Source organism: Babylonia areolata, chromosome 17 (assembly GCF_041734735.1).
Source record: "Babylonia areolata isolate BAREFJ2019XMU chromosome 17, ASM4173473v1, whole genome shotgun sequence".
NCBI lineage: Eukaryota > Metazoa > Mollusca > Gastropoda > Neogastropoda > Buccinidae > Babylonia > Babylonia areolata.
The window spans coordinates 19,560,791-19,575,790 of NC_134892.1; the positions used below are offsets into that span (position 1 = coordinate 19,560,791).

Genomic DNA, 15,000 nt, shown 5'->3' on the forward strand with positions numbered 1-15,000 from the left:
AAAAAAAAAAGGGTGGCGCTGAAGTGTAGCGACAAGCTCTCCCTGGGGAGAGCAGCCCGGATTTCATTCAGAGTAATCTGTTGTGATAAAAAGAAATACAAATGCAAATACAAACAAATGCAAATATATTTGTTGATATTGTTACTGTAAACAGACCGAGCACTCCCACCTGAACATTGGGCCTGTTTTGACAATGGACACAGCTGCTTTGTGTCTGGATACACATGGGTTATGAAGAGAATGTCTAAAAGAAACCGATTTGTTTATATATATATATATATATATATATATATATATATAATAAACAAAGTTGAAAACCAACACATATTTTGTTAAACAAAAAAATAAAATCTGACTGTTCGCTGCCACCTGGCAGCTTGGTCACAGACTACACTATAACATGTGATGTAATGCTATTTTTACGTCATCTTTCTGACCTTACATGCCGTCTTCTACTACGTAAAGTTATCATGTTCTAAATGTTCCTTCAATTGTCTATGTACACATCACTCTTTTTCACTCTCACTCTCTCGCTCTGTATCTCAGTGATCGTGTGTCACCACCACCACGACAAACCGGACTGGCAACTCCACGAATTGGAGTTCACAATGAAAACCCATGGATCTCTCTCTCTCTCTCTCTCTCTCTGTATATATATATATATATATATATATATATATATATATATATATATATATATATATATATATATATATATATATATATATATATATATATATATATATATATATAATGTACACAAAACATCCTGAGGAAGAAACTGTGAAAGAAACTTATGGGACTAACAGACCCCGCCCCTACTCTATCATCCTTGCATTTGAGTCCCACACGTATGCATGCATTCCCTTACCTTCATTAAAACTCAGAAGGCAGTTACTGTCATACACAAACCACAAGTGGTTTCCACAGGTAACACATATCACACTGTGGTTATTAATATTATTATTATTATTATTATTCTTTCTTTAACTCTGCATGGCAGCAAATGTCATACACAAACCACAAGTGGTTTCCACAGGAAACACACATCACACTGTGGTTATTAATATTATTATTATTCTTTCTTTAACTCTGCATGGCAGCTAATGTCATACACAGACCACAAGTGGTTTCCACAGGTAACACACATCACACTGTGGGTGTTTGCTTGTTTTTTTTATTATTATTATTCTTTCTTTAACTCTGCATGGCAGCAAATGTCATACACAAACTACAAGTGGTTTCCACAGGTAACACACATCACACTGTTTATTTTGGGTGTTTTTTTTAATGTTTTAAGAAATTCTTTCTTTAACTCTGCATGACAGCTAATGTCATACACAAACCACAAGTTGTTTCCACAGATAACACACATCACACTGTTTTTTTTATGTTCTTTCTTTAAGGCTGCATAACTTTTTTTTTTTACAACTCTTTCTCTCTTACACACACACACACACACAGACACACACACACACACACACACACACACACACACACACACACACACATGCTGATCCAGACACGTCTGCTTACATTAGCTGGGTTTTTTTTTCTTCTAAAGTTACGGGCGCCGGCTAGAAAATTTCAAACGGGATTGTGCCTCTCTCTCTCTCTCTCTCTCTCTCTCTCTCTCTCTCTCTCTCTCTCTCTCCATAAGTTCTGTGTTTATGTGTGCACATGCTTATGTAATTTTGACGTTGGTGTTGTGAACTGACTCTCGCTTTCTTTTTCTCTCTTAATTATTATTTTTGCCGGATGTAAACAAGTACTGTGTACTTACTCCTTTACCCTCGTTAAATGAAATTACGTTCTCTCTCTCTCTCTCTCTCTCTCTCTCTCTCTCTTAATTAAGCAGAGAATTTTTGACTGTAGCTCGATGAAGCCTTATGTACACGAATGTGTGTCTTCACAAGTGACAGAACGTTGGTGTTTTTGACTTTTTGCATTCATTATCAGTTGTTTCGCTTGTCAGTTTAACGACTTCTTTTACGAAGTCCTTTAAGTAATTTTCTATAATTGTATTTAGATTTTTTTTTTATATATATAATTTTACCCTCATTTGCCCAGTTTCGCCAAACTCTCCATTCATTCACATGCCCCACCCCTTCTAACCAATAATACTCAAATGAATTCACAAATACTTTAACAAAATGTCTTCAATCACCGATATGTGTGACGGGACATTTAACAAAATTCCTCCTCCCTTGGTTGACGTCAGCTCTTGTTTTGACACCCTCCAGGTATAGATTCCAGGTTCAAAGGGGAGAGAGGAATCTGTGATCCTGGATCATCCTTGTAACCCGCATTCCTGTAACAAAAAGCGAAAATCACTGGGGGGTTTTCAGCTGACAGAAATTTGCACCAGAAAATAATGCGCACACTCACAACCGCCCCCTCAGTTTGTCTTGATTTTTCATAGCGAAGCACTTGCTCGTCTGCAAGTGGAAACTGGATCAGTCTGACAGATGCAGCATGTTGTGTGTCAAAACAGAATTATATGTTTATATGTTATATACTGTGCGATCAGTGAGCGAGACACGTTAAAAATTAGGCGAACGGATCATTTTCCTGACAATTTAGACCGCACATTATACTGGAACTGCAATATAGATATTGCATATAGGGACACAGAGAAACGTATAATATGAGGCATAAGTAAAAACAAAAAGAAAGAAAGAAAGAAAAAAGAAAACGAAAACGATAATTGAATTATTATATATATATATATATATATGTGTGTGTGTGTGTGTGTGTGTGTGTGTGTGTGTGTGTGTGTGTGTGTGAATCAGAATCAGAATCAGAATCAATTTTAATGTCAAATAAACCTGAACAAGGTTTATAAGACACGCATGCAAAGTTACATGAAACCACGCACAAAAAAAGAAAAAGCAAAACAAAAATAGATAAATGCTGAACAAGACATTGAATCACTCTTGCACGCTGTGGCGTTTTTGACAGCAGTTACTGACAAATTTCCCAAATAGTCCCACAAGTTTGTCTTCCAGTATTAGCTGACTGGGTTTAATAATATTTGGAATGTAATTTTGAATTTTTTGTATGAATTCTACTCTAATTTCTTTGTATAATTCGCAGTCATCTAAGAAATGAAATTCATCCTCTATTGTTTGACATTGTAAACATAGTCTCCTTTCTTTTGGAATGTTGAAATATCGGCCTTTTTCTATTGCTAAATCATGACAGGATATTCTTAATTTGCACAATGATTGTTTTTGATTATAATAAAGATATCCTTCAAGCAAATAAGGCTCAGTTCTGTATTCACGAGTAACTTTATTATAGAATAGTAGTTTAGATTTATTTTCAGATTTGTTTCTCTTCCAGAATAAAACATATCCATATTCTAGTTTATTCATTATAACGTGGCTAAGTCTATGAATATTGAATGTTGACTGATTATTCCAAACGTGTCCTAAACCAAGATTCTGTAATATAATTTCAACGAAATTAACCCATGTTCGCTGTTTTGTTTCCTCTGTAAGCATATCATCATACACAATTTTGATATACGAATTTTCTCGTGCCTGTGTTATGTGAAACCAAAATTTTATTACTTGACAAATCACTTTTAAACTTAAGGGGTATTTACCTATTTCACCAAGTATTGCTAAATTTGTGGCTTTTGTGTGGACACCCAGTATTTGTTTAAAAATATAGCAACAGACATGATAGCAACAGACATGATAGCAACAGACATGCGAATAACAAACGCCTAGAAGACATGTGCGAATTAAATTGAACAATTAAAATACAGTTTAATCTCTCTCTCTCTCTCCCTCCCTCTGTCTCTCTCCCTCTGTCTGTCTGTCTGTCTCTTTCTCTCCCTCTCTGTCTGTCTGTCTGTCTCTCTCCCTCTCTCTCTATCTGTCTCTCTGTCTTTCCATTTCTGTCTGTCTGTGTCTCTCTGCCTGTCTCTCTCCCTCTCTGTCTGTCTGTCTGCCTGTCCGTCTGTCTGTCTCTCCCTCTCTCTCTCGCTGTCTCTCTGTCTGTCTGTCTCTCCCTCCCTCTCTCTCTTTCTGTGTGTCTCTATGTGTGCCTCTCTCTGTGTCTGTCTGTCTCTCTCTTCCTCTCTGTCTGTCTGCCTGTCCGTCTGTCTGTCTCTCCCTCTCTCTCTCTCTGTCTCTCTGTCTGTCTGTCTCTCCCTCCCTCTCTCTCTTTCTGTGTGTCTCTATGTGTGCCTCTCTGTATGTATGTCTGTCTCTCTCTCTCCCTCTCTCTGTGTCTGTCTGTCTCTCTCTCCCTCTCTCTGTGTCTGTCTGTCTCTCTCTCCCTCTCTCTGTGTCTGTCTGTCTCTCTCTCTCCCTCTCTGTCTGTCTCTTTCTCTCCCTCTCTGTCTATCTGTCTCTCTCTCTCTTCCTCTCTGTCTGTCTCTCTGTCTCTCTCTGTCTGTCTGTCTCTCTCTCTCTCCCCCCTCTCTCTCTCTCCTTCTCTCTCTCTCTCCCTCTCTCTCTCGTGTCAGTCTCCGAATGACTAACACACAGACCACCACTCAGGGTCTAGTGGAGGGGGAGAAAATACTGGCCACTGTAGGATTCCAACCAGTGCGCTCAGATTCTCTCGCTTCCTAGTCGGACGCGTTATCACTGGGCCAACAATACTATAACACACGAATCCTGTAGCGTGTAGTCCGACACAGGATTCTTCCCTCACATACTAACCAGTTGTTTTTAAGAACTGTCAGGGAACAATGTATTCTGGTTTCCTGTTTACCCAGTGTAGTCTCACACACACACGCACACACACACACACGCACACACACACACACACACACACACAACACACACACACACGCACACACACACACACACACAAGAGTCCCGCGCGCCTGTGAGGAACGTGTCAAGTATGCGCAAGAGTGGGCAAGCTGAAAAAACAGGTTACGATCGAGTTGACAAAACTCTTTCCTGAGAAATGAATTTGAAAGGCTGAAGTGGCGTGTTTTGCTGTGGTGTGTGTGTGTGTGTGTGTGTGTGAGAGAGAGAGAGAGAGAGAGAGAGAGAGAGAGAGAGAGAGAATATGAGTGTGTGTGTGTCAGTGTGTGTCAGTGTGTGTATAATAGAACAGGGTGAAAAATAATATAACTGAATGAAATAATATTTTCTTATCACGAAGACACGAGACTGATTTCCCCAACTTCGAATGTAAGGTGCGTGCTGACATGATAATCATAATGATTATGATGATGTGGATACTGTCTTCGTTCACAGTCAAACTGTAAGCACTTTAAAAACACCGAGTCATTGCACGACTGGCTACCTACCCGAGTAAAGCCAACGGACAGCTGCCTTTGGGCGCTCATCATTCGTTTCCTGTGTCATTCTTTCAGGTTTCACACACACACACACACACACACACACACTCTCTCTCTCTCTCTCTCTCTCTCTCTCTCACACACACACACACACACACACACACACACACACACACTCACACACATACAGAGAGAGAGAGAGAAAGCATTGTGAAAATTCGTGTATATCTTTTCAGAAAGGTTAGCTCTGAAATAATAAATGACACAATTAACAAGGAAAGGAAAATGTGCAAGCTATGTGGGATGGTTGGGGGTGGGAGCAAGCATGAGAATATCAGGATATTAGTGTACTTATGTTGTTGTTGTTGTTTTTTTTAAAAAAAGGGGGGGTTGGTTTTTATTGTTGTTCTTTGTTTTATTGTTTGAGTTATTGCAAGTGCGTCCATCGACTGGTGTCCTGAAGGAGCGTGTTTCAGCAGTTGCCATGACGACCGTCAGCACTCCGAGCACAGTGTCCAACTCCCTGCTGTTGATGATGATGATGATGACAGTGATGGTGTGCACTGGGGAACCGAACATCTGCTCTGCAATCACCACAAGGTCTGTTGTGACCGTCCGGGAAGGTACCCTTAGCTCGAAGTGTTTTTGTTCATTTGCTGCGCCACGTTTTACTGAGAAGAGAGTGTACGTAATCTATTGTTGTTGTTTTCGATATTACAAACTAAAATATTTGTTTGCCTACATTCCAAAAAGATCTATTATGGGGTTGTTGTTTTTTAAACAAACATTTGAAGAAGAAAAGTGAATAAAAATAACAACGCCTATTAGTACTATCGCCCTTACACACACACACACACACACACACACACACACACACACACACACACACACACACACACACACACACACAAAGAAAATTAATTTTGAAAAACAAACAACAACAGCAACAATAACAATAACAACAGCAAAAATAGAAATAAAAATCCAGATGACATACGCAAAAAAGAGCTGACATTGTCATAGTCAGTGGCTCCATTTTTATGAAAAAGATATAACAACCAGCATGTTCCCACTGTGGATCCCATTACATTTTCCCTGGTCGTTTTTCAAATAAAATACTGGTTTATAACATTTTTCATTTAGCATTAAAAGTAAAAAGCTTACATTGTATCTTTACAACATATTGTTCAGTTTCAAAACAAGTGTTCAGATACCTTTGGAATATGTGTATATTTGGTATACATTCTTCAATCCGACATTTGTACATACAACTTTTTTAACAATAAGATAAAATCAAAATCTCCGTCTGTTTTTATGGTTTCATCAACACAGAACAACACAATGTGTATTGAAATAATTAATTTACGGGATATTACACATTTTTCATTAAATAAATGTTCAATAATTTCAAAAAAACATCTGGTAAGTTCACAAATCGACAGAAATGGTCTTTTGTATCCTTTGTGTTATTACACAACATGTACATGGTGTTACATTCGTATATTTTATGCTATGAAAATATAAGCCCACAAAGGGTTTTTAACCATGTAGTAGCTCAGAAGCATTGGTCCATATATTTCTATATATCCAAGAAATTGGTACATTTCTATAACAGTCTTTTCCGTTGATGGTTTGTTGTTCTGATTTTTCTTAACCATTACAGTTTCAGAGCAAGTATGTACTTGCGTATATCTGGACATTTCAAGCCACCCTTTCCACTGATGCCCAGTTTCAAGAACCAAAAGCTTTTTCAAACCAATACAAAAAAAAAGTGGATTTTTCACATTGGAATAATTAATCAAATCATATAGTAATCTAATATCATCTCCCATATATTAATTTGCCATAAAGCCTCTTTGGTCATCGTTTATAAGATTTGGTGAAACATTTGTATCCTGTTTGAAATTACAATGATTTTAGTTTGTGAACTACACTAAGAAATCATATAGAATGTCCATACTCTGTATAATCTTTGGGTTTGCCCCCTTTAGCAATCAAAGTAATCAAACCTTTTTCTAATGTGGAGGGTTCCATATATTTACAGGATTCATTTAATGCCTTTACAAATAATGGTCCAAAATCTGTCAATGTTTCCACAAAGGTTTGCAAATCTGCCCCCAAACCATCAGTGCCAGGGGATTTCTCATGTTTCATAGGTTTGTTATGCTTGGCGCACCTTAATTACTGTCAGTTTCTCCTTCTGGTTATTGTTTGCTCAGCGTTTGTTAATTTAGGGAGTGTTTTAACAGTATATTACATCACACCGTTTTCTACTTCTCTTATACATATTTTTCATAGACAGTTATAACTTCTTGTATTTCTTTCTTCTTTTTTTTTTTTTATATCTAAAACACTACCTTCATTGTTTATCTATCTTAACACTTACTTAATTATATAATTCATTTTTGCAAGACTGAGACTGTAAAACTATTTAGAATATCTGTCACAACAAAACTTTGTCTGAACTGTTTTCTGTCACGAACATTCTTCTCTGAGCTGTCTTAGCAGTTTGTGTTTGGTGTGTCGTAGTCAGTCGTTACTAAACTGTTCCATTATGTTCCTCTGCTGCTATAATCATTCGTTTCTAAACTGTTACAGGCATTATTTTATGTCAAAACGATAATACTATGAACTGTAGCAGTCATTCGTTTTTCAGGTGTTGCAGTCAATCGTTTCTGTCACGCCAGTTGACCTTTATATCCCGTTGTGCGAACATCGGTATAATCATTCATCAGGGCACTGTGTTGTTCAATTTCATTCATGTCAAGTCATGAAGTCTCGGCAAGTCACATTTATCACATTTTAAGAATATGCATGTTTATCAACATGATCATATCTCATTTTTGCTGTCGTCATATTTCTATGACCTGAGCAGTTACAATGATCATTTTGGTTCAATTCCAAACCAGGTTCAAGACACAAGTCGTCTGTTATTTTGAGGTGGACGTTATGGAAACAGCTTATAACTTCAAGGTCCTGTTCTACTCTGACAAATATGCTGAACCAGGTGAGGGAGTAGGTGTTATGGTGGGAAGGCAAATAGATGTCAATGGTAAGTTAACGCATACCTATGTGCTTATCTTTCTGCCTAACTTGGAAAGCGGCAATTGAGTCTGTGTCTTGTTTTGCGAAGCGGGTATATACACTTTCCTGGAATAACTTATGAAATACATGTAGTCAAAACTATTCGATTTATGAGAACAGTAATGCACCACCACTTGTTACTACCAGTCATTTCAAATTTGGTATTTTGGATATTACGTGGACTATGATGATAATAATAATAATATGAAGAAGAAGAAGAAGCAGAAGAAGGAGGAGAAGAAGAAGAAGAAATCATGGTCATATTATTATGACCATCAACATAATTATCACAATCATCATCATCATCATCATCATCATTCTACTTCAGAAGAAGGAGTAGCCAGATGATGATGATGGTGATGATGATGGTGATATGTTGATGGTCATGATAATATGATGATCACTTCTTTTTCTCCTCAGTATTATTATGATTATTATTATTATCATTATTGTCATTATTATTATTATCTAAAACATAATATTCTGCCAGCTGTTAAGTACATGAAAATCCTAATGCGATACATTGTGTCTTTGATAAATGTTTGATGCTTTGGACATTGATTTATCTTGGTGGTGTATTTACTTTTAGCTGTCTAAAGGCTCGTCTTTTCTCCTTAAATAAATGTTAGTATTTTTTGTTGGCCTTTACAAATTCTATCCTGTGTATTTCTTTACGATTTTCGTAACTTATTCAGTTTGTTTCGACGTTTCTTTGTTTACGTTGTCGCATTCATCATCAAACCTTTCTTTCTTCTTTTTTCCACTTTGTAATGGGAATTGGTTTAAACATACATTGATTGGAATCTTTTACACACCTGATGAACATAATTTTTAGTTAGAGTGCTGTCAAAATATCTGACCAAGGTAGTGGTGGCCAGGAGAAGTCAAACTTTGAGGAACAGTCCCCACCGGTCGTTATGTTGTCAGCTGTCATGACAAATTGATCCCATTGCCTGTGCTGTCTGTCAGTTCTGCCATCGTCACTCTGACAAACTTTGCCTCCTGTTGCCAATAAAAGCGGTCATTTTGGTAGGTGTTCTTTCTTTGACACTACCTTCGTAGACACTTAGTCTCATTTAACGGCCTCTACTTATCGCTGGTGTACGTAGTGTTCACTTCTGTCGTCCATGAGGTGATAGAAGTGGAGGTCATTGATTCGCCAGATCTTTTTCATCATAATGCCTCTGTCAAGACGCTCCATGATATTTTGTCCCCTCGCTGTCAGATCATTTTGCCTGTAACCACTGGGATGGAAGTTATCTTGTCTGGTGAAGACGTAAGCTGCAACTGCCCCTTGGTCTGGCATTCCACCTGGTACGGAAGAGCGATCTGTCAGGAGAGGGTTTTCCTCAGCTCCCCCCGTTCTGTTGTGCGTCGTCAAGTTGTGATCAGAGCTTACTGTGTTGCTTTTTACTATGGCAGGTTCACGTCGTCAACTGGAGCTCTTTGTCTGCCTGTACCTGAAGTTTCTTCCTCCTGATGTCCACAGGACTGTCGAACTTTTCTGCTCTAGTTGTGCCTGTGGTGCTGGCTGTACTGTGATTGTGGCCAGTCTTCCTCAGTCTGCCTGCACATGAAGTTTCTTTCTCCTGATGTCCACAGGACTGTCGAACTTTTCTGCTCCAGTTAGGCCTGTGGTGCTGGCTGTACTGTGATTGTGGCCGATCTTTCTCAGTTCATCACAGAGAGAGAGAGAGATAAACAGACCGACAGACAGACAGACAGACAAACAAACAGACAGACAGAGATTCATCATTTTGATTTGTTGTACACATTTCAGAAATGATTCTGTGGTGCGGTTTTGAGAAATCTCCGCAGCCAGAGTGCCGAACTGGACCCGATGACGTGACGTTCAATGGCATGATCAGTCGTAATGTGACGTTGACAAGACCAGCAGCGCTGGACAAAGTGGGTGGACAGTATGTCTGTAAGCTCGAACAGCCTAGGTCCGACATGCGTTTTGACCCCTGTATTCTGACGTTCATCGGTGAGTTTGATGACACTGACGATGATAGTAAATGTGATGGTGATTGTGATGATGATGTGTGTTTTTTCGTCAGTAATCATATCACAAGTTGTTGTAGTTGTTGGTATTGTTGTAGTTGTTGTAGCAGCAGCAGCAGCAGCGGTAGCAGTAGGCCAGTGTTCAATCACTCATTCGTTCATTCACTTGTTGGTTCATTCACTGGCATTATGTTGTTGTTTCTTTGGCTCACGTGTTTTACACACCGTAATTCTGTGCAGTAACCCTGAGCTTCGTGTGTGTGTGTGTGTGTGTGTGTGTGTGTGTGTGTTTGTGTGGGCGTACGTGCGTGCGTGCGTGTGTGTGTGTGTGTGTATGTGTGTGTGTGTGTGTTTGTGTGTGGCTAGTAATTCTTTGTAAAATAATTTGTCAATGCAACACATTTATACAATACAATACTATACAATACAATGTTGTCCGTCCTTTGGATTCGAAAATGACGAAAGCTCACCCACATGTGAGACACATATTGGTTGGTGCTGCAGTGAACGTGGAGGTAACAAGTGCCTCGCGCGGCGCGTTTCCCCTGAATCTCTGCGGTTCGGTCCTTTATTCATCTTGCTTCGCCATGTCCAGAGGAAGTGATTCCAACAACTGTGATTGATGTTCAGGTCTTAGATGGACACTTTGAGACGGTCATTGAAGCGTTTCGTCTACCCCCAGCTGCGTGCATGCCCTGGCTCAGATCTTACAGCAGCAGTTTTGGCAAACGGATTGTCAGACATCACGACGACATGGCCAGCCTATCTGGCTAAGGTTTTCTGTAGGAGAGTGTTGACACCGTGGCAGATCGCCCGTTTCAGAACCTGTGTGTCTGGGAATTTGTCCTGCCGTCGTATGTGAAGAGGCTCAAGTGGAAGTAGTTGAGCTGTTTAGCGTGCCTGCTGTAGACCGTGCAGGTCTCGCTGGCATAGAGAAAGATGGTGAGTACCACTGCTCGGGAGGCCTTCAGCTTGGTCGTGAGGTTGAGTCCTCTCCACTCTCATACATTCTTGGAGTGTCTCCCAAAGGTGACACTGACTTCGGCAATTCTGTTACTGATCTCTGCATCTCGTGAAAGAGTACTGCCCAGATAGGCGAACCTGTCAACTACTTGCAGCTTGCATGCTTTTACAGATATATATATATATATATATATATATATGTGTGTGTGTGTGTGTGTGTGTGTGTGTGTGTGTGTGTGTGGTTCCTGTCAGCACTTTCTGGGTACAGGCTTGTACGTAACGTCAGTTCTTTTTTGTGCTGAGTGCGAGGCCAGATTTATCACAGGCTCGTGATAACAGTTCATTTCCAGCCTCATCTTCTGCTCTGTGATGGCGCTGACGGCACAATCATCGGCGATTAAGAAGTCTCTGATGACGTTCTCCTTTAACTTTGGAGGCGCCAGAGGTTGAATAGCCCACCGTCAGTCCTGTATCTAATGTGTATACAAGGAATACAGCACAGCAGAAAAGACTGTGTTGAAGAGTGTCGGGGCAAGAACCCATCTTTGCTTCACACCGTTTGGCACTGGGAAGGCTTCAGACTCGTCGCAATCATCCAGAAATTTTACCATCATGCCATGGTGGAACTACCGACCAATACTGATTAACTTGTAGCCTAATTTATCCGTTATCTTCCATAAGTGATCTCTGCTGCCCATGTCAAATACCTTTGTCAGGTCGACAGAGGTCACGAAGAAGCTGTTTCGCTGTGCTGCTCTTGGCATCTTGCCTGGTGTTGGTGCACACAAGATGTTATGCCAACAGTTCCACGCTCTGCACAGAGGCCATACTGGCTTTCTGGGAGACATTGCTCAACGCGTTTTATAACTCATTTGAGCAGGGCATGAGCCAAAATCTTCCCAGCTATGGGCAGGAGGGAGATGTCTTTGCGGTTGCCTTTCCTGTTGATGTGGACTGTACTGGCATCTTGAAACTGTTGTGGGACAATGCTTTTGTTCCGCAAGGAATGATAAAGCTCAATCAGTTTCTGCATTGTGAGTGGTTCTCCTGCTTTGTACTCTTCAGCAGGGATTGCATCTTGTCTTGGTGCTTCGTTACAGGAAAGTTACATGATGCTTTTCTGACCTCCTCTTCTCTGGGGAGGTTTTCAAGGTCCTTATTAATCTCTATCTGAGTTAGACGAGAAATGACTTCATCACTGATTGTGGCTGGATGATTGAGAACCAAGTTGAAGTGACTGGCCTATCTCTCCAAAATCCGCTACTTCTCTGTCAGCAGCTGAGCCCCGTTTACTCTGAGGAGGGGTGAGGAGCCAGTTGGCTGAGGTCCATACACAGCCTCCAGAGCGTCATGAAAACCCTTTGTGGCTTGACTGGATAGGTCTGGATTCCATCGGTCTTATTGCTGAACCAGACATCCTGCATCGCATGGAGTTTCCTCTGCACTTCCAGTTTTGTGGTAGCTAAGGCATCTTCCTTTGCTTGTGATGTAGGATCATTATGGTGCACGCTGAACGGTAGGTGTTTCTCTGACAGCAGTGCCTGATCTCCTCGTCATTCTCATCAAACCAGTGTTGATGTCTACGGAATACTGGTTGAAGGTGTCCGAGAGTGGAAAAGCAGACTGCATCTATGAAGGCATTCCACTGCTGCTCAATGCTGGTATGATCATGCTGGGATGTATCTGGTAGTCTCCTGCATCCTCACGAAATTCTTCTGCAACGTTACTGCTTGGAGACATTCAGGCTTTTCGCAGTCTTCTGGCCTTGAGCTCTTCTCTTTGGTAGGATGCGAAGTCTGAACTTGGATAATATAAGTCAATGATCCGTCCAGCAGTTGGCACCACAGCCAGCTTTCGGCACTCTAACGTCTTGCTGGTCCCTATTTCTGTTGATGACATAGTTGATCAGATGCCAGTGCCTAGAGCGTTGGTGCATCCAATATGCCTTGTTACGGGCAGGCAGGTGCAATAGGGTGTTGGTGATGACAAGGTTCTACATAGCACACGTCTTGAGGAGCAATAGGCCATTGCTGTTGCACTCGTCAGTGCCATGTTTCCCAGGGATCCCTTCCCAGGTCTGGTAGTCTGTCCCCACTCTGGCGTTGAAGCCCCCTGGGACAAAACGTTCTCTGACTGTGGGACTGCTGCTTTAAGGGAGTATTTTTTATGTCCAGATTGGTTATTGTTGGGGCATATGCACTGATCAGCGTTGCAGTCCTCTTGTTCCCAAGTGGAAGCTAAGGCGCCATCACGCCATCGTTGATGCCCTCTGGCCGCTTAGCAAGTTAACGAGCGAGGTGGGATATGATGACGTATCCAACGCCCGTCTCTGGCCGTTCACTGCTGCTGCGACAGCTCCAGGAGAAGGTGTACCCACCACAACTTCTATGAGCTGACCCTTGTCCGCTAGGCGTGTTTCACTGAGTGGAGCAATGTTTACGTTGCAACGGGCTAGTTCTTTGGTGACCAGTGTTGTTCTTTCGGATCTGTCTGCCTTGGTGCTGTTCAGTAGGGTGCGCACACTTCACGTGCTAAGGTTGAGTACTTTCAACATTTGTTTTCTTTCAAGTTGGACCTCTCGTTGGGATCCCCGCCAGCAGCAGTGTGGTGGCCAGCTTAAGCTGAAGCAGGCAATGCTTTGAACCACCTTTTTTTTAGCCCCTTCCTCCATGCAGGTGAGCAGATTGATTCCTAAAGAGGGCTGCTCAGACACCCAAGAGGCTGCCGAACTCCACTGCTGTTTCATTCCCTCGGACAATGCCACAGTGTCCTGGGCCACTTGTGTGCGGGTTTTTTACAACAGCTTCCAGTGTATCCACATCTGCTGCTTTGCCAGTCACCCATTGCTACAGGACGTGAAGCAGCAGAATGGGTCTGAAGTCATGACATGCAGTTGACTTGGGATAAAGTGAGAGAGAGCTGCGTAAATCGGCAGCCTCGCTCTCCCGTCCCGGACTATCTGTACCTAGTGGCTTAAAAGACCCCAGCCGGGTGCAGATAAGTTGGTATGCAGTGTGTTGGCCAGCAGTATTCTATGTGGCACTGTGGCCTGACTGTTCCCATCAAAAGTTAACTCACTCAGTACGGCCAGTCCTCTCTTCTCCTCTACACAGACCCCTCGGATGTCCAGTGGGTGTCTGAATGACCCAACCTTTAGCTTCCGTCGTCAGAATTGTGGTATTCTTTGTCAACATTCACCTCTTCAGTATAAGAGCCTTCCACTTGCAATATTTTGATGATGGTAATTGGGATGAAACGCTGTTAACGTCGTCTCTTTCGCCGTTCGTATGGAGAGAGTTAATGGGTCCGTCTTTCTACCCGTTTGACCCCCAGGTGGTGGTCTCCTCTGCGTACTTCGCCGAATCCAGTCTTCGCATGTACAGGTAGACAAGTCCTAAAATGTGGAGTGATGGCTTAGAGGTGACGCGTCTGCCTAGGAAGCGAGAGAATCTGAGCGCGCTGGTTCGAATCACGGCTCAGCCGCCGATATTTTCTCCCCCTCCACTAGACCTTGAGTGGTGGTCTGGACGCTTGTCATTCGGATGAGAAATGTGACTAAATAACTAAAGACACATACACACAATGCATACATACATTTCAACAAACAGATGTACATAGCAGCTACCCTCAACACACACGCACACATAGGCTAGGCACACACAAACGCAAACGTACAC

General features: G+C 41.5%; 1 protein-coding gene and 1 long non-coding RNA gene across 9 annotated transcripts in view; one reads left to right on the forward strand and one right to left on the reverse strand.

The window, feature by feature from the left end:
- The window catches only part of LOC143291508 (uncharacterized), a 6,087-nt gene extending 1,312 nt beyond the window's left edge, over positions 1-4,775 (reverse strand). Inside the window, exons 1-2 of the long non-coding RNA XR_013056534.1 lie at positions 4,680-4,775; positions 2,168-2,311 (exon numbers count right to left, since the gene is read on the reverse strand). This is a non-coding gene — a long non-coding RNA (uncharacterized LOC143291508). The remainder of the gene's footprint in view (positions 1-2,167; positions 2,312-4,679) is intronic.
- The window catches only part of LOC143291725 (uncharacterized), a 42,086-nt gene that overhangs the window by 2,624 nt on the left and 24,462 nt on the right, over positions 1-15,000 (forward strand). For 6 of the 8 annotated variants that reach the window (XM_076601775.1, XM_076601770.1, XM_076601774.1 and 3 more), the window contains exons 2-4: positions 5,700-5,872; positions 8,182-8,279; positions 10,137-10,343. In XM_076601775.1, the coding sequence (XP_076457890.1) occupies positions 5,757-5,872; positions 8,182-8,279; positions 10,137-10,343 (421 nt within the window). In that variant the 5' untranslated portion in view covers positions 5,700-5,756. The remainder of the gene's footprint in view (positions 1-5,699; positions 5,873-8,181; positions 8,280-10,136; positions 10,344-15,000) is intronic. The other 2 variants (XM_076601768.1, XM_076601769.1) reach the window with 2 other exon arrangements.